At 40.0% G+C, this 19,664-nt stretch overlaps 1 protein-coding gene across 1 annotated transcript in view; it reads left to right on the top strand.

Moving 5' to 3' along the window:
- The window catches only part of NKAIN3 (Na+/K+ transporting ATPase interacting 3), a 198,555-nt gene extending 186,230 nt beyond the window's left edge, over positions 1 to 12,325 (top strand). Inside the window, exon 5 of the mRNA XM_009285433.2 lies at positions 11,317 to 12,325. Within this exon, the coding sequence (XP_009283708.1) occupies positions 11,317 to 11,330 (14 nt within the window). The 3' untranslated portion in view covers positions 11,331 to 12,325. The remainder of the gene's footprint in view (positions 1 to 11,316) is intronic.
- Positions 12,326 to 19,664: the final 7,339 nt, after the last annotated feature.

Raw genomic sequence — 19,664 nt, 5'->3', positions numbered from 1 at the left:
TATTTTACTGGCTTTCCGGTCTTGAAAAACTAAAGGCAAGAACAGAAGATTAGAGCTTGCTGGTTTGTGCTCATCCACAGAGATAAAAGATTGACAGGAGAAGATTGAGAATCTGGAGATCACAGAAGGAGTTTATCCACTTCTGTTTCTGATCTGTAGACTCGAATTCAGAGAAGGCACAGTAGGACTACTGGTTACTGTGGTTACTCAAAGAGGGAGAATGTGGGATTTTCTGCTGGGATGTAGAGAGAAAGGCTCCAGCAGCGCTGGAGGCAGCATTGTCTGCTTAGCAGAGGAAAAAAGGTAGTTTGGAGTTTAAAGAGGCTGAAATCCAGGAAGATGTGTGGTAGAAAGCCTTGGGGTCTGCCTCCTCAAGGATTGAAGCAGACCACTGCTAAGCACGGTGTAGCTGTGAGCACAGTGTAGTTGCAGAGGAGGGAATGCATACAATGCCCCACACTAAGGAGCAGATGTCATGTGGAGAAGCAGGATTTCTACACAGGATATCACTGATGGTCATGGGGGCAAAGGCAGGATAATAAATGAGAAGGAGGATGTGGGAATGGGAATTGCCTCATGTGAAATGGCAAACAACATTGCACAGTATTAAGGTGCTTGATATCATAGAGTGGAAAATATCACCAGATCAGTGTTCTTCTGGAAAAGCTGATACCTGACGTCTCAGGCTACTGGAAGTATACGTTTCAGCATGTGTGTCAAGTTCAAGATGTCAAGTCTGTCAAGTTAAAGAAGGCAGTTCTGTACCTGGACCCCAGCAAAGCCAGCTACTAATAAAGGAAGGAAGGGTCAGGGAAGAAGGAGACTCTCCTGACTGGCAGCAAAAGACATTAACGGGCAGAGATGTCAAGCAGATTTTAAACTAAAGATTTGAAAATAGGGCTATAAAGGAAAGACAAGAAAAATTGCAGCAAGGGCTGAATGTGACAGAGTTTTAGTCAGCCAGAGCTTTGAAACAAATGTGCACATGTACTTTTATAGAGAATCTCCAAAGAAAACCACAACACTAAACTCAAAAAAGGCAAAATGGAAAACTCAGAGTTATTACATCATACAGAGTAGAAATGAGAGGTTTATAACGTTTCCTCCCTTGTTGTCTGTGTCCATGCAGTTGGAGAACCATGCTTCCCATCTGAGTCTCAGCCAAGTCTCTGGCTTCTTGAATTGCAGCAGACTCTGTTTGGCCTCCCAAGTCCGAAGCAGTGCCTTCTCTCCGTCGCCTCTAAGGCCTGCCTGGTTTGCTGCTCCCCTCTGCAGCCTCAGTTTTGAGGAGCAGGCTAGCAGCTCCTTGCCTCTCTGGCTTGTGTCATCCACTGTGCCATGCACACAGACATGCTCTCCTGAACATTCTCAGCTCACTCCTGTTCACTCTTCGTAAGACAAGTAAAGATACAAACACATGAAGCAAATATCATGTCACAGAGGATGATAGCAGCAAAGTTCAGGAACAGTCTTCCATCCCTGGGAAGGTGGGAACAAAAATCCAGAATCACTCAATGGTAAAAAGAGTCCCTCCAGTCCTATAACTTGCTTTTTAAAATAAAGTTAATATTCTTCTGTTGTGAATGGATGACGTGAACTTTCTTCTATGTATAGAAATCCTTTCCTCAAACACCACAAGTGTTCCAAAAGGCATGGCTTTACGTCGTGTATTTGATCTTGTAAATACTTTGCTCTAGGAAGTTTATCATTAATTATTCAATAGAGTTGAACAGGGTCTGCATTATATAAGGGGACACTAATTTCACATACTAAAGCATCTGTGACTTGTAGTTAAGATTAGAAAGAGCAGTTGTGATATTCTTGGATACATAATAACCAGGCAGCTACAGATACTTAAATTTTGTCTCAAAAATAAATAATTGGATCATACTGACAGATAACTGAAGCAAAAAGAAATTGGTATGGATACAAAGAACAACAGGCCAGAAATAGAGACCCGTGGGACTCAATTGATAGGAAAAAGAACAACTTGAAGGAACAAAACACCTAACTTGCAACTTAGCAATGAACTGTAAGTGGAGCAGATCAATTCCAGTCAGTCCTAGCATCTGCACTAAACATTTTTAAAAGAACTCTGTAGTTGATGGCATCAAACTCAGCAGAAATATAAAGGCACACTAATACATAACATATAGCCCTGAATCAGACTACCAAAAAAGATCAAAGCATAACTTCAAAAAGCAGATTCAGAGTTCTGTCTCTTCTGAAGCCAACTTGGGCACATTTATTGTGAAGATCATGTGTTTGGAGGTGTGACTGAAGCTGTAGCAGCCTTCTGTACAACAGTCTTTACTCTTGACTACTTGAGCTGCCATTTTAGTGGATTGACTGGGTATGTGTTGTGAAAGCTCAACGGCATTGTTTCTCTCTTGGTATTGTGTGAACGTAATTTTTTGCTTTGCCAAAAAGATTAGGCTCTGGTAAGTATTTAGCAAGAGTAAGAAATAACATTTTAAACCAAAATGGAAAACTATTCCTCATCAACTTAAGTTTTGCATAAGGGTTTGCAGATAGCACAACGTCACGAAAAATGGATGTTTGCTGAAGCCTAAAGGAAAGAATTCCTACATATTTGCAGCTTAAAGTATATTATTTTCTGATACTAAATTAGTGACAATAAACTTGTGGTAAGTATTTTTCATATAGACCTTATGTGTGATGACTGTACTCTTCTAGGGTTTTTTACCATGTAGTGGCCAAGAGTCCTTGATGACCTGAAAGCGATTAAGAAGTACTTACTTGAAGAAAAAACCCATAATCAGGCAGCCTGTCATTTAACTTCAGTAATGGGATGGTATGGCCGTAAAGCTTTCAAAGACATGGCACAGAGAACATTTTGGAAAGGTATTTTCATATTTGGAATGACTCAGGGATCTGGGATAAGAAGATCTTATAATAAAAAAATATTAATAATTAAAAATCTTAATAATTACTGTGGAACCCTGAAATATTCCCCTTCTAGCTTCCAGTAATAAAAGTTTATGTAAAAGGTTGTCTCTTAGTAACGTTCTACTACTTTATCCTGTTTTAACCTGATTACCATCTGCTAGTACTTTATAGAGACAGAGCAGCAATCACAGTGCCGCATATGATTGCTGACGTCTCTTCTTCTCCCTTTCTTAATTGTCTTGCACACATTTCCCCGCCTTTAGTCCTCTACATAAATGAGAAGCTATTCCTGGGATCCTGCAAAGCAATGTGTGATTCTTCTGCTACACGACTTGGGGCTTCGGTGCTCAGACTTAGTATGAAGAGGGAAAAATGGATAGTATTGGCTCCAGACAGATAGCTGGGTCAGTCTGACTGGTTCAGTGAAGGGTGTAAGAACAGTGTGCCTCCTGAGAATGGAAGGTAACTGAAGAAATAGAGATCCTAGGAAAAAAACGTGCTTATCTGGAAAGTTTATATAAGCTACAAGTGCAAACATTGGAAAGGCCAAATTTTGGACTTTATGCATCTAGCACTGACTTATCATGAATCCTCCATTTTTGCTTCCTCCTTCTTGTTGACTTTGCCTCTTTTTCTTATTACCTGTCACTTATGTGACCTGGTTACACTCTCCACAGTTACATACCTTTTCTTAATGATGCAATTGCATTAATATGTTGCCATTCAAAAAATCGCAGCACAAGGAAAATAATCGAATGCAAAATAGTATTTGGAACCCCATAGTTTAAGAAAATCTTCTGTACATAAAAACACGTGTTCAAGCAGTTGCTAGCCTGCCCCTCTCTTGGAAAGGGACAGCTGGAGGTGCGAGCCGTTCAAGCCATCAGTTTGGGGGCTTACCCTCATTTATAAAAAGGGGAGGCAAGCATCAATAGGATCTAAGGTATTCCAGGCCAAGAGGCTGCAGGATTTACTAAGAATTGCGCTATCTGCATATCACTGCTCTGTTCATACCCTGCACCTCCAGACACGCATAGAATTTGCCAACTTTGAAAGGAGAAATTAGTAATATACCAATGGGCTGACAAGCCCTGGCAGCTGTTTGCACAGGGCCTGCCAGCAGGTCGGTGGGACATTGCCAGAGAAGCTGAATTCCAGATGAGAGGGTGGGAAAGGAGAAAGGACTTTTTTTCTGAGCTCTGATTCTTCTGCACTAACTTCAAAGGAAAGCAAATTTTAACTGGCATATGGGCGAATGCGCTAGATTAATAGTAGTAAGGCAATTCTAAATTTCATACATCTAGAAAAGAATAACCCTCAAAATTACTGATGACAGTGGATACACTTTCTTCAGCCAGTAGCGTGTTGCACTTTTCTCACTCAGGCAGATTATGACAGCTGTTCCTCTGATATGGCCCGTGAGTGAATGAACATCATTTTAATGGACTACCCACGGTGGACAGCCAGCACAGATTTGCACTTCCAAGCCCAGCAGGTAGTGAACTCTAAAGGAACATTTCACACTGGTCATTAAGCATCCAGCATGACCACAAAACTGAGGTGACACAAGGAGAGAGCAGTTCCCTGGGAATATGGATCATGTTTTGCAGCCAGCTGCAGATAAAATAACTAGCTTCTGCTGTAACCTGCTATTATCTGTGGGGTGCTAAAAAATCCTCTCCCTAGGATTTTAAGTTTCTCCCTGCGTGACTGTAGTTAATGACTGGACTCCATGGGGTGTTCCTTGTTTAGTGACTGAATATCCCTACTGCTAACAAGTTGTGTTTTGGGTTTTTTTTTTAAATTTAATGCATAGAATTATAGAACCGTATACAATTCTTTTTTTCGTTGAACTTTCTTCCAGGCATATGCAACTTTCTGAAGTTAATTATTGTAGTCCTATGAATCTATGGCAGAAATTTTCTATAATCCATTAACTAGGCCAGAAATAAACAAAATCAATTATTTAGTATCATCCTTAAACTAATGTTTTCCCCTTGGGAAACCTATACAAATATTGCTGCTATTTACTTTTGGCCAATTAAACAGAGGGATGTATGCATCTGAAAAGTTCAGTCAATGTAAAGTTTTAAAGTATTTAATCAAAGTTGGATGTCTAAGATGTCTGTTTGAACTGAAACGTACACAGTAATGTCTTTGTATCAAATGAAAATGAAAGTTCAAATTTCTATATTTAATGGCCATTTGTGGTCTTAGTCCTGGAAGTATACTAGATACAAGTGGTGAAAATATCAGGTAAAATCAGACTGAATTTTTAAAACTAAAAGTAGCTTATCATTCAAATAACTGATGATAAATCTTCTTATTAAAGAGCTATCAGCCATAAAATAGAGCGCATAATGAAAAATGGCACATTGCATTGTCTTGTGTGATAGAGCAGCTTCTTACCTTGAGAATTAGCTTCACATGAATTTTAAGTCGAACTTCAACTTTAATAATATATAACACATCTTGGATTGCAAAAGAGAAAGCCTCAGCTAAACAGGTTCGAGCAGCTCATCTCAAAACTTGTTGGATGGTGCTATTAAATGTATTTTCTTTGTCAGACAAAGACATGTCCATGTTGTCAATCATTAATACATATTGACTTCGTTTCTTCAAACGATTTGTTGGTAGAAGGACTAGTTACTTGAAATTCTCTCCCTGCTTAGAGTTGCCGACGATGCTTGTGATTGCTGAGAGGAACGATGTGTGGTTCTGAAGTGGCGAATTGTCTCAAAAACATACTTTCTAACTCCTTCTATCACATGTCCTCAGTAGAAAAAATAAACCCCTTCAGAGAGCAGGGAAAACTAAAGTATATAACCACAAAAAAAAAAATTATATCACTATGGACACGATTTATTCTAAAACCGAATAAGTAACTATGTCTTACATTAGACATCTAGATATTTTAAAAGTCAACTTTTACAAAAATATATCTGCAAATATGTCTCCTTGTAAGGGTTCGGTCCCATTAGTGCTTAAGGCAATTTTGATGTATGTTATTTTATTTAGTGACAGCATTCTGAAGGAGAACTGCAACATGAAAGAAATCCATTATAAAGAGGAGGTGCAGATAGATAGGCTAGGGCTGGCACTCGGGCTGGGCTAGCTCTTCAGCATTATGTCCTGCTCAGACAGTTTTAAGAAAACAGTCTTGTGGCTAAGGTGGTGCTGTATGATTGAAGTACACCAAGTTCAGTTTTCAGGCAAGCTACCCCTTTCCTGGACTGGAAAGAGAAGAGGCAACTAAAATCAGCAGGAGCATTTCCACAGATTTCAGTGGGTATTTCATCAGCCCTTCAATCTCTAAGCCTTATTTCCCCATCCCCTCATCCTGGATGAACACTCCTTCTTTCTTTGTTTACCTAGTGTATACATTGCCTGCGAAGGGGCTGTTTCTTATTAGGTGCTCATACGGCTATTAACACAATGAGGATCTAAATTCTGCTTAGGACTTTTGTATATATGCCTATATATAAACAAATGAAGGCAGTTACTTTCCATGTGACCAAAGAATCCTAACGTGCTGTGAATTTGTCAGCTCTGCACAGGTCTGCAAAAAAGCCTTTCTAAATCAACAGAAAAATAACTTTCCCCATGAACATGCTTTTAAGATTTCTAGGATAGCTTGGACGTGTGGCTTCTTGAAGCTGCTTAAAATCTTACCAAAAATAACAAGATACAAGACTCAGGCTAAAATGTCTTATTTTAAAACCGTTATGACCACAGAAGGAACTAAGAACTTCTCAAGAGCAGATATCCCCACATTATTTCTTACATAGAAATCTTGAGAGAAAGTGGAAGGATTCTGAAAAGGCTTCCTGTCCCCACAAGTTCACCCGGAGAAGATGCTGCTGCTTTTTCACATTCAGTTCTCACCTGTTTATTCTTAACTCAGTGGACACACCTTTGGGTTTTTTCGGTGAGTTACATTCCTGCGAGTCCACTGAGTCATAAAAGTTTAGGTGAAATTAGGCTCACGAGCTAACCTGTTTCCACTGCCTACATTTCTAAACACTTCAGAAGGAGTTGAAAGTGAATTATGAAATACATGCTGAGATTGCCCTAAAGAGAAGCAGCTACATTAGCCCACAGTGGCTTCTGTTTACGTACTCTGCAGATCCGTGGATGCTCCTTTTGCACGCCCGCTGGCAGGAGTGTGCATGTCTGGTCAGCCAACGGCGAGCCTGTCTTGCCAGGCACAGGGCTAGATGGACCCCAGGGAAGACAGAGCACAGAGCCTTCTGTAAGCAGCTTCCACAGCACCTTTACCTACTTGGTTTATTTCTTGTATGCAAACCTGTGCATGCGCTTACTACTTTTTTTAACATAATTTGTCCATATTTCTTTTTCAGTTGACATATTTTCATTTCCATTTGTTCATTTCTGGAACTGTTGTATTTTCAGTTGATTTCATAGGCGGACTTGACACATACTCCTACCGACAGCCCCCCCAGGAACATGTTGAGTTAAAGCCTGTAAAGCCTGTAGGTAAGGTTCTGGTCCTATGGACCACATTAATCCTTCTAACTGGACTGAAAGCTAACCTTCTCCTGAAATAATTTTGGCATCAGGTTACTAATAATTTAATTATATTTTAATTAGAACTTAATTAAAAATTAATCCACATAAAACATGCAAGTAAGGACACTTTGTCATTGATGACATATCTGCTAAAGCAGGGATTAGTAGATATCACCATGTCTGCCATGTCGTGCCTTGGCTTAACGCAAGGAGAGGCTCACAGTGAAGGATGGAATTGCTTCCCTGATGACTTTTTAGCAAGAAAAGAGCTGGTTTATGGCTGCTGCTGCTGCATAAACCTTAATGAGATTAACCCATTTACGGAAAAGCAGAAGCTTTTACATTTGTCTAGCTACTGAAAGAAAAAGGTTTGCTGAAAAACTGCTAGTCAGCTTAAAATCTATCTATCTGTAGAGTTTCACTGGAAGTTCATTATCTCTTTGTCATCACTCATGTGCTCCAGCCATGAAAACCACATGTTTTCATAGGCTCTTCCTACTCTGCTACCTAATGAATAATTTTGGATGCGTATCTATTCATTTTATTTGGAATAAATTAAGATATGGGGAGGCATTACTAGTACATATATTTTGGCAGAAGCTCAGATAACTTCAAATAGATGATATTTCAAAGTATTAGTGGTAAAACAGAAGATGTTCATTTGGAAATTCTTCTTAGATACTTGTAAATCGTTGCCCTGATGCTTTCTGTCTTTAAATTTACCTTCGGGCCATTCGTGCATCTTAAATGTAACATGAAACCCACGTGCAGCTAATTGACTGAAACTGATTTAATGACTTACTGTATTTTACTTACCAGCTAAGAGAATTAAAATGGGTTTGAAGGTTTTTCCTGGTGTACACATGTGTGCATGTGCTGGGAGTTTTAAAGTGGACAACTGCTAATCAAATGTTTTGAGTGGGCACTTGACACCTGAACTTTGCTTGTGTCTTCATTAATTTTTGCATGGTTTTTAAATATATTTTATTCATGCTTCAGCTTTCAGTTTGTAGAAACAAACACAGCAAACTTTCAGTCGAATTTAGTGAGTAAATATTGTAGGATTATGAAGGCTTGAAAAGGAGAAAAGCCCTATCTCAGTATGACGGTGTATGTTAGAACAGGAAGAAATATCACATTAAGACAACAAAATGAAACAATGAACAGTTTGACATGGCATTAAGTACACCCCCTACATTGGAATCTGCATTTCCAGTAGCGTTTCATTAAATGCCAATTTTGCTGCATTTTCTGTGGGAAAGATGACAGCAAAAGGGGTTTTTGACCGTTCTGAATAAGCTGCAAGAGACTGAAAAAGTGAAATTGGTATCCAGGAGGAAGAAAGCCACAGCTACAACATTTACACCTCTTCATAAAAGATTTTAATCTCTAAACATGCATTGAGGTTAATTTTAAAGTATTAGGTGAATAAATGTTTAGTACTTTCTTAATAAACTTAACTATAATTAAAGGAGAGAAAAAAAAGACATTTTTACAAAAGACACATATATACGTTCCTGCAAAATCTGTTCATTTGTTTTGCAGTAGGAAAGTCACAGAATCTGAGCATTTGCTCTTTGATAACAGGTTTTGGTTAAGTAGCTCAAAGGATTTGGGGGTTGTCGGTGAGCTTGCAATACTGGAAAATAGATGGCATCTTCCCATTTCCCATGTATGGGTATTCTTGTACAGCTGGGAGGACCCTCTTTGGCCTCTTTATGGCTGCTAGGAGTGTAAAACTGGAAGAAAAATTATATTGTGTTTTCTTCTTTATTGATGTTTTGCTTTTATGCACTGAAAGATACAGAGAGGATCTTTACCTAAGCAGGGAGGAAAAATACTATCAGTGATCAAATTAAAAGCCAAATTGCTGGAAACAATTTGAGTAGTCAGTGGATTGTGCCAGAAACTTGGAGATGCTTATCTCTCTGCAGCACATCAGCCTTCTTGACTTCTTTTGATAAGTTAATTGCTATCTGTGTCAGTTATATATAGTCTGAGAATCCATAGTATCCCTAAGACATGTGTCTTCTGGTATCCAGGCTGTGAAAAACTCCATTTCTGTTCTCTTAGAATTTAACATGAATAATGCTTGTTAAATACATGCAAAGCCTTAATAAATGTTACAGATATTTTGCCATCCTTACCACTTTACTCATGGCAAAAATTAGCGTGATGCTTTTTATAGATGAAAGCTTGCCTTTATTTCCCTTTTTCTCACCCCTTTTATTTCCCTTATTTCATTCATAAATTAACTAAACATAGCCCATTGAAAATACAAGGTTCTGTGGCCTCATCCAAACTATGTAGTCTGTTTTTGCTTAGTACTCATATTCAGTATAATGTCTGCTTAGTGCTGCCATAATTATTAATGATTAGCAAGTCTAAGATTAGTTTTCCTTTTCACCCCTGAGAAGAGGTTAAATTTGAACTTATTCTCTCGGGGAACATTTTTTAATGCAAATATGAATGATCATAGTTTGTCTGTGCTTTTCATTCTGCCTATAAAGCCACTAGGCTACCGGACAAGGAGAAGCAGGATCTTTGCCCTGAACAGTGCAGTTTCAATTAAGATGTGTGTAAGGCAGGAGACAACAGAGGGAGTGGAAAAAAAATTGTCATGTTCTCTTTGGGACTAAAGCACATGGACTATAAAGAAGACTGTTGTGTTTTCATCTGTTTCAAGCACAATATCAAAAGCCAGGTCACTCGGTAGTGATTAGAATTACTTCATGTACTGCTACATGGAAAAGAGAGAAGCATGGGGATTAGAAGAAATTAGGACAAGAGAAAACGGCCTCAAGTTGTGCCAGGGGAGGTTTAGATTGGATATTAGGAAATATTTCTTCGCCGAAAGGGTTGTCAAGCATTGGAACAGGCTGCCTAGGGAAGTATGGAACATCCCTGGAGGTATTTAAAAGACATGTAGACATGGCGCTTAGGTACATGGTTTAGTAGGTTTAGTAGTGGACTTGGCAGTGTTAGGTTTGCGGTTGGACTCGATGATCTTAAAGGTCTTTTCCAACCTAAATGATCCTATGATTCTGTGATCCTATAAGGAAAAAAATAAAAAGTTGCATTTTGGCTTGCATTATGTTTTTTTATCATCATTATCATTGTCATTATTATTATTAATGGTTTGCAGAAGTTAAAGTTTACATGTGCCCCATTCCTGTTTGGATGAGTAGGTCTGATCCAGTGCTACTAGTGTCCCCAGCATTTCTAAGGGCATTGCTAGCTTCTGCTCATGGGACTAACGCGGTGTCTGAGAAACTCTGCCAGTGGAGAGGTCACTGCTCTGTGATGGGTCTGTGTGATCCCATCCTGTTTGCATCTTCTCCTGAGGCTCTACCCACTGTAAAATCTCTATGAAAGACCATCATAGATTTTCCAAGATTACACAAGTGAACATGGTTTACAGTAAGTCATGGGAGAATATATAGATTCAGCAGGAGTGTGATTGCAGTGAGGACTATAAATAGTGTGAGTCCAGCTCAAATGTGCATGTTTGTACTCAGGTCATGTCAGAATTTTATCACCTGGTGAACATATATCTTATACTGTTAAAATATATTATGCTGAAAAGGATCAATTATTATGTGAGCTTCAGACATGTTTCACTATCTGTGGTATTTTTCCCCAAATGTTTTTTGCCTTTGTGGTATGCATGAGACAAAGCTACCCCTTTGTACCCAGCCATTCATTCTTGACCTTATATGTGGGTCTTACAGCTGAGGAAATTAGTCACCAGAGGTGTTTTATCCACTTGTTCATTAGTTACTAACCTGTCAGCTGGTGTGAATTTACATCTCACAAATGAGAAGATAAACAGAATAGGTTTTCCTTTTTAAGTAATTCATATATTCTGCTTTTTAGGTCGAAGTAAGTAATGAACATGGACTCAAGACTTGTGCTGCTGTAGCTGAAGAACCAGATTTTAGAAGAAAAGACCAACCTTGTGATTCATCATTCTGGAAGAAACCCACCATCCGTTTCTCACGGCACGTGGATTGTTCTTCCCACAGGCTCAGTGTCGTTATCAGCATTGTTATTTCGTAGACCCTTGTAGATGATCTTGAATTTTTGAATAATTTACTTATATGGACACTTGTAAATTGTAAATTTTTTCTTTTTTAATTTCAATATTTTTACAACATTTAGTGTTAAGGCATGAAAACAAAACAACCTGTGAAAACTAGGAGAAAGGTGCGTCTTTCTCAAAAAAGTCAGTATTTTTTGACTGATAGAATCATACTGTGCCTGGTCAAGATTGTGTCAGTGAACAGTAATTCTGACTCCAAAATATGCAGCAGGAGTCAAACTCTAACAGTGTACAAGAGATCATTTCAATGCTGTGTTTAGAATTCATGATGTCCACTCCTTGCATTGTTTGAACTGCTGTATGCAGTAGGAATTGATCTATGACTCTTCTTACCCAGATGTTCCAGCACTAATGTACTCATCTAATTAGTGCAACTAATATATGGCTCCTTCTCCCTCCCTAATCTCTTTTGCCCTGAGCCCACCACCAGTAGCTGTCTCTGATTTGAAGAGAAGTAGGACGACTGCTCTATGGCTGTCGGTCTCTAGGAACCCTTACATCCAGGGCTCTCTAGATGTCTGTGTTTTGCACATTTTTGAACTCTTTTCCTCCCTTCTCCCAGAAAGAAGCCAAGCATGAATGTACAGTACAAGGCACCAACTGAAGCCTTAGAAGCCTCTGGGGACTAATTTTGCTCTTAATTTAAAAGTAAACAAACAAACCTGAAAATGTGTGTAAAAATTTGTAAAGTTATTTGTAAATACTTCTAGAGAAAGAACATGTATGTAACTGTGGTATTTTGTTTTCTATTCTGTTTCCACTAGCATAAAGTGATACACAAAGTTATTTTCTCTGGGGAACTGGCAGTCTTTTTAACAGAATGCTTTGTTTCTTTCTTTTTAATTACTATATAAAGTGCTGTGCACAGTTGTATGCCCCAGAGAGTTATGTCTCTCCACAGAGCCTATGTGCCTCAGCATTCAGTGGAAACTTCATCAGGGTTTTGGGACTGTTTCTGGTTTGGGGTTTTCTCATTTTACGGTTTCTTTGGTGGGACTGTCAGGAAGGATGTTCCTTCTGATATGTGTACCTCTACCTCTCCACCAGAAGCTGAACAGAGGTCCACTAGGTTCCTTCATAAATATCCTAAACAGTCTTCAGCTGGTAAGTTCTGGTCCAACAACATTTAGATCCTAAATTTGCAGTCTTCTCTTGAATCACGTATTTTCAAGTCTGAGCAGATGAGAGCTAGAAGAAGGCTTGTCTTGATTCTCTCCCTTCTAAAGTCTATTTGTGGTGTTTATCGATATGAACCTAATGGGGATGCTAATAAATACAATGGAGGTAGAGTCTGTCATTTTTAGGTGACAAGGCTTTTGTGGTGCATCCACCTGTTTCCCAGCTAGTTAAATCAAAGACCTCACCATCTTTGGAGAAAACACAACCTGAACATAGGTTAACCTTCCCTGAAACCGAGTATGAAGTACGTGTTACGACAAAGTCAATAGAAACGACAACTGAATAAAACCCCCTCTTAGTATTCCTAGGACTGGATATACCTCAAATGTTATGTCTGTGTGTGTAAAGTCAGACTGTGCCAAAAAGAGGGATGCTTTGTATGAAGATAATGCCATCTGTCCTTGTGTATTTGTGTGTTCCCTTATACACTCTTTTCCCCTATATTCTGGAATACTGCAAAGTACCAGGTTTGTCCCATCTTGAAGATCTCATCTTAGCACTAAAAAACAGGTAGTTTGTCACAAAACTAATATGAATAATATCATTTCTGAGGCATCATGAAGAAGATACAGTGTGTACTGCTTTATAGCTGTAATATTTTAATAAGGTGAAAATATTTATATATACTTCTGTAATATTTTACTTCTGCTTAGCACGAAAGATTATTTTGTTCTTTACATGATGCCTTAAACAATGATGATGTCTACCTAGCCAGTGCCCGCAGCCTTCTGTGTTTGTGATGGCTCCAGAACTTTGGAGGCGGGGATATCTGAGCATCTAGCACAATGATTCCTATGATCAACACAGTTCCTATTTTGGCTTTACGTTTCAGCATTAATTTCCTGGCATTAATTATTATGGCCTGGCAGATTAAAGGCCTCCAATTGAACCTAGTGTTGCCCTCATGACCAGGTGGGAGGAAAGGGAAGGAGCGCTACATCCCCGCTGGTTGCACAGATTCACACTCTGTTCTGGCAGAGCTTTGGAAGCGTCTATTTAATTTTCTACCAAGACAGACACATCTGCTGGACCATGTTTTACAAATTTGTCTGAATGTGTCTAAACCCTGCCTTTCTGTGGGTCCTTCAGGTTTTCAGCTTGCTAACAAAAAACTGTGTACATGCCACAAAAGTTCTGCACAGACAGAACCTGATTTCTCTTCCATCTGAAATATCGATCACTTTTTAGATGAGGAACACAAACCAGTATCTCCCAAATACGCTTAAAATCTCGGAATCGTTACCAATACAGCGAGTCTGCTATCTGTCTCACTTAATGAACAGAACGACCCTGATTGAGCGGAATTTGTCTTCATTAGAACAAGCCAAAACGCACGCTGCAATGCTGAGGGAAACTGTTGTTCTTTTCTAAATTGAGACACAAAGAATAGTACCAATCAATCTGTACATGTTGGGGAAAAAAATCTTGAGAATAATAAATGGATCTGAATGTTAATTGCTGTGTCCTCCAACGCAGTAGAACATATTGGCTAACATTTTTGTAGGAAGCCTTGAGCAGTATTTCCTTTATTTTTGCAACACATACTTTCAGTAAGGTTTTAGGTGAGTCCCAGATCAGCCATCTACATAGGAAATAAGTGTTGGCTTTCTAAATAAACTTGGATAGCTTTCTTAAGCTTAACTGTAACATTCAATTTTAGGAAATGACTAGGTTTGTACTGCAAAACAGAACTTGCTGACAATCTTAAAACCTCAGAGCAGATTATCAGTTGGTATAAACTGTTCTGGTGGCATTAATAAGTCATACTGTAACAACTTAGAACAGCTGAAGATCTGTCCTTCAAACTTTTAGACTTTTTTTCCTTTCCCCAAGCTTCTGCTTAATTCAAGCTTTACGTAGAATCAGATTTGCAACGGTACTTTAACTGATAGCAAAACTGGAGATGTGACTGCAGAAATACGGCACTACATGTTCACTGAGGACTGAGCCAGGTACCACGAGTTTTGTAAATGAGCAGCTGATGTCTTCAGGACCTGGAAACAGGAACTATATCGAGAAATGAACAGAATTTTTCCCTGGTACAGTGACATAGAGTGATTATATATTACAATTTCTGGTGTTGCTGGAGGAATTATTGGTTGGGTTGATGTCCCCAGCTCTTTCCTATCCATAGAGATTTTTTACAAAAAATTTGAAACAAATAAATTTTTTGAAGTTCAGTTATGATTTGAAGGAACTCTCTAAAACAAAACAGTTCATAGCCTGGATTTGCTGAAGGTTTTTATTAGTGCTAGGATATGACATGAGCTACTAAAAATAATTTTCAATAGAACTCTACCAGTTAAAACCCTGGGTGTTATGCCTGGTTTTATTTAATACCTGCTTTCTTTCAGTAGTGCAGAAGATGGTATTAAGAAGATGGTATTTACCATATATTAATAAGGATATTAGAGTTTGAAGCTAGGGGTATGGTTGCTGGTCAGCATGTGACAAGACTACCTTTTCTTGTTTAAAGCCTGAGAACACATAACTGGACCACTCAAAAGCCTGTAGTCCTGCCCCAAAATGGCAGATTTTAGCCCGAACAGCTGGTGGCTTGTGTCTTTCAAACACTTTTGAGTGTAGGCTTTCTTTGTTTGCAGCTGCTGTGCAGGGATCTGCTCCACGTTTGGATCTTGAGTTTCACCTCTCCATCCAGTTGTCCACAGCTCAGGTGTTGCAACACCGTTGTCACCTCCAAGTGCCACATTGGCCGGTGCAGCCTTTTTTCAATGCCAGCTGCAATGTGCTTCTCTGCACCCGGCTTCCTGCCCATGTTTCATGTGGGGATTAGCTGGTTGAAAAAGCCAACCCAGCAATCCATCAAGCTCCTTTAACAGACTTTGACAGTGGCAAACAAAAATTGACGTCCCAAACTAATTGGCTTTCCTCCTTCCAGTATCAGCCTCATCTAGTTTAATTATAACAAATTACAACCTGGGAGCTCTTTTTATACACTGAAGAAGTTTCTTTTCAAGTTGGGAAAATGTTCCTTCCATGTACAGCTCCCACATCTGCAGGACATTTTTTGCAAACAAATTCAGCTCTTACCCACCACGGTAAGCGTTTTGACAGAAACCTGTTCTATAGTGCCCAACATAGCGATGGGGCCGTGTCGTTGCCTGCCAGAACAGCGCGTTTACAGCAGGGTGGCTGGGTTGGACGCTGAGGTCATGTCAGAGGCTTGACGGGTTAGGGCTGCATAGGGTGGAGGGTGCCCTCGTCAATACAGCCTCAAAGAAGTGGTCTCTCTCTCCTCTCTGTCCAGGGAGCTGACTATCCCTGCAAGCATAACTGGGGATCAGCCTGAAAGATTCATTAGTTTGCAGAGGGTTCATGAGCGAACTAATATATGTGTTATGGACAATCAGGGAATTCAGATCTGTGAAAATGGGCACATAAAGAAGATATTTCATATCAAGATTACTGCTGCAGGGTTTGCCCCTTGGAGCTATGTCTGCATTGCATGCTGACGATGTGCTTACAGCATACCAGAGCAGCCTTGATCACCCAGGAGTGCCAGGAGCACTCTGCTTCACTGTAAGGGGGCACTAGGCTGTCCAGGACCCTAAACAATTATTTAGCAGCTAAGGACACAAATCTAGCCTGTACTGCTTGCTCTTTGACAATTACATATAAGATGCGCTGTTTTCACGAAGTTGATAGGCAACTGCTGATAAATGATGGTTTCTTGCTGTAATTTCCATTTCCTTCACACAAGTTGTAGTTTGAATGTTTATCTTTGATTTTAAACAAATTAAACATCCGGATTTAATTCCTGCCTCCACATGCATCCCTGCTGGTCAGCCACACAACACAGTCCTGGACGTGACAGCTTTGTGGAATAGCTGCCCTTGCATGGTCTATTGCCTCTCAAAACCAGCAACAGACTCTGAAGATAAACAGCAGCCATGCATAAATAATACCAGGAAGGCAAAAAAGATTCTCCTTGTTTTGCTTATCCCCCTAGGACCCAATATCACTTCTTTAAGCTTTCTGTCCCAGTTTCCTATTTATTTCACACCAGCCATATGCAACCAGGCTTTCAAAACACTCCTGTAAGTCAGTGCCAAGCAGACTCGCTGAAGCTGAATTATAAGTTGGCTGAATGTGATTCCAAGAGTAATCTAATTTCTCTTTTTCCACAACATTGTGTACCTGCCCAACCAGTAGACCATCATATACAAGGAAGGGTTACAGCATTTCCTAGCACGTGACATATTTGGAAGGAGAACTGTGTTACAAATGAGCAAACAAATCAGCTCCCCATGTTGGCCCATACTATTCAATAAAACGTCACTAGGGTGTACTTACCCTGCTTCATCTGTGTAGCCAGAACCAGAGTGGCAAGCAGGTAGAGAGTCCCAAGTGCTGGGGCAAATGAAAGCCAACAACTTGTTTAAACAACCTTGGTTTGATATTAATAATCCGCACTGTAACATGTTGTTTTTCTTAGCAAATAAAGCTGTCTGGCTTATAGGTTGCAGCCAGATCCTCAGGTGTGTGATAACCAGTAACCTTCTATGCCACTCTTACACATATATATTCACACTCTTGTTCTGGTTTCTAAAGGCCCTGTAATTCAAATAAGTCTGTTTGCCCTGAAGGTTAGATGAGGGGCTGTATCTAGACTGCAGTAGGGAATGTCCCTCAGAGTGTTTGGAGACCAAAACAACATCTGTGGAGACCACTGCCTGCCCATGGGAGCCCCCCCAGGACCTGTCCTGGTGCCAGCACTGGTTGGCGGCTCTGGAGGAAACCCAGAGGAGCCCAGAGCTCCAAGAGGAACACGAGGGTCTGGCTGCCACAACCAGCTCCCACCCCTGGGCTCTGTGACCTGCAGCAGCCTGCTAGGAAACAGCCTTGAGAGACCTCATCGGGGACCTCCCCTGATTTGCTCAGGAGCTGCATTTAAGTGCGTTTAAACCCAGGCCTTGGGCTGTGGTCCTCACCTGAGCTGTGCTGTGGCCATGTCTGTGCCTGGCCAGGGACCTCTCTTACCCCAGCTCACCGACGTCACTTCCCAGCTCCACCTTGGACCTGCCTTGTCACCGCCACCTTTGCTGGTGATCTCTGGATGGTGGCTGCTCTTCTCGTTGGGCACAGGGTGACAGGGTCCCCATCAGTACAGGCAGGGTCCTGCCAGTCTGGCCATCACCTGTGGCTCTCGGCTGGCCTCCCCTGGACAAGCATCCCGCTCCCGTTGCCCCCAACAAAGGCTCACACAACACCTTTGTCCTGGCCCCGCCTCTTCCATCTTTCCACTCTTCTCTCTGTGGGCTGTGAAGGGGAGGATCGGGATTTTTCCTATGTAAAGTATCCTCCACTGACAGCTTAAAATAACCTCCCTTTTGCATCCCTTTATCGTAAGGTGCTCCAGTGATCAAAATGAGACAGCTGTAATAGAGACTGTGTTTACTAGGGAAGCAAGACCCATGGCATATAGTCCAATTGCTGATTTATGGCTTGCCAGGGGGTTTTCCAAACCTGCAAGAAGTTTGTCTGTATTGGATTTTATTTAGGATTACAGAGCCTTTGGCCTTTTTTCCTCAAGCAAGCAAATACAAAAAGCTGCGCTCAACAAATGCGTTTCTGATGTGCTTTTGATGATGAAATATTAAATTCATGAGCTCTGATAAAGATGTTTTTATCCAAATTAAGAGTCCACCTTGTTAAGGTAAGCTGTGTGTTTGGGGAAGTATTAGACTCAAACATGTAGTTAATGGGTGTGTAATATGTATCTGATTTGAAAGACACTCCTATTAATCTGCCCAGTTAGTAAGAAATTAAACTTGCGGCTATTCTTAACCCATCAAATCTATTTCACATTACAATAATCTGAAAGTAAAATCAAGCCTGTAGAAGCTAGCCTTGTGAAGGAAGAGAGATTTGGGAAAAAGAATAAATCAGACTTACAAAAAGCAGAACGCTAAAAGCAAAACTAGATAGTGGAAAGCAAACAAAAAAAAAAAAGGAAAAGAATTGTGATTTTATTTTTAACATCATCATGTAGTAGTATGCTCATTATTATTATTTGTTAGAATGAAAAGCACCACAACATACATGCACACAAATATGTATATTTGTCATTGCTTTTCTAATAGTGTAGAGTTTCTAAAAGCTCAAGGAGCTTTACCCCCTGTCTTTCACCATTAAAATGTAATATGTTGAGGAAAATGATATACAAAGGAATATTAAAAGGAAGGTTTGACTGTTGTTCTGCTGTGCATGTTATGCCACCTCATGGTTAGTGGCAGAAATACCACACTTTTAAGAGTGCTGTTTTAAAAATACAGCAAAGGAAAAAAGAGTAGCACATCTCATTTATTGGTATATATTGCTGAAATGTCACAAGTCCCACTGGGATCAGTCATTGCAGAGTGCTAAGATCAAATCTGTGGATTATATATAACATATAAGGACAAAGCACTGCAAAACAGATCTACTTTTAACAGTTGACTTTGCTGTTTTACTGCAAATATATTGCTAACATAACATATAATCCAAATCTGACCTCGTACTGTCCCATAAACAGCTCCCCCTGTGCAGCTACATTCCCATGTTTAACTTGTTTCAGTAGGTTGCCATTAACTGGAAGCACACAGTGTTATCCACTCCGGGAAGTATCATCTCTTTGCTCCTCTCACTTCAGCAACAAGAAATATTATTTACTTACAGTTGGATAAATAACATGGAATTTCAGTCCCAGATGTGTATAATATACACCTAATTATCGGACTTGGATTTTACCGTGACGTAAAAGTCTTAAGGTAAAAAAAAAAAATCATAGAATCATAGAATCATTAAGGTTGGAAAAGACCTCTAAGATCACCGAGCCCAACTATCGACCCAACACCACCACCCACTAAACCATGTCCCTAAACGCCTCATCTACACGTCTTTTAAATACTTCCAGGGATGGGGACTCCACCACTTCCCTGGG

This window comes from Aptenodytes forsteri, unplaced genomic scaffold (assembly GCF_000699145.1).
Source record: "Aptenodytes forsteri isolate BGI_AS27 unplaced genomic scaffold, ASM69914v1 Scaffold396, whole genome shotgun sequence".
NCBI lineage: Eukaryota > Metazoa > Chordata > Aves > Sphenisciformes > Spheniscidae > Aptenodytes > Aptenodytes forsteri.
This window is presented reverse-complemented; position numbering and strand designations above follow the sequence as displayed.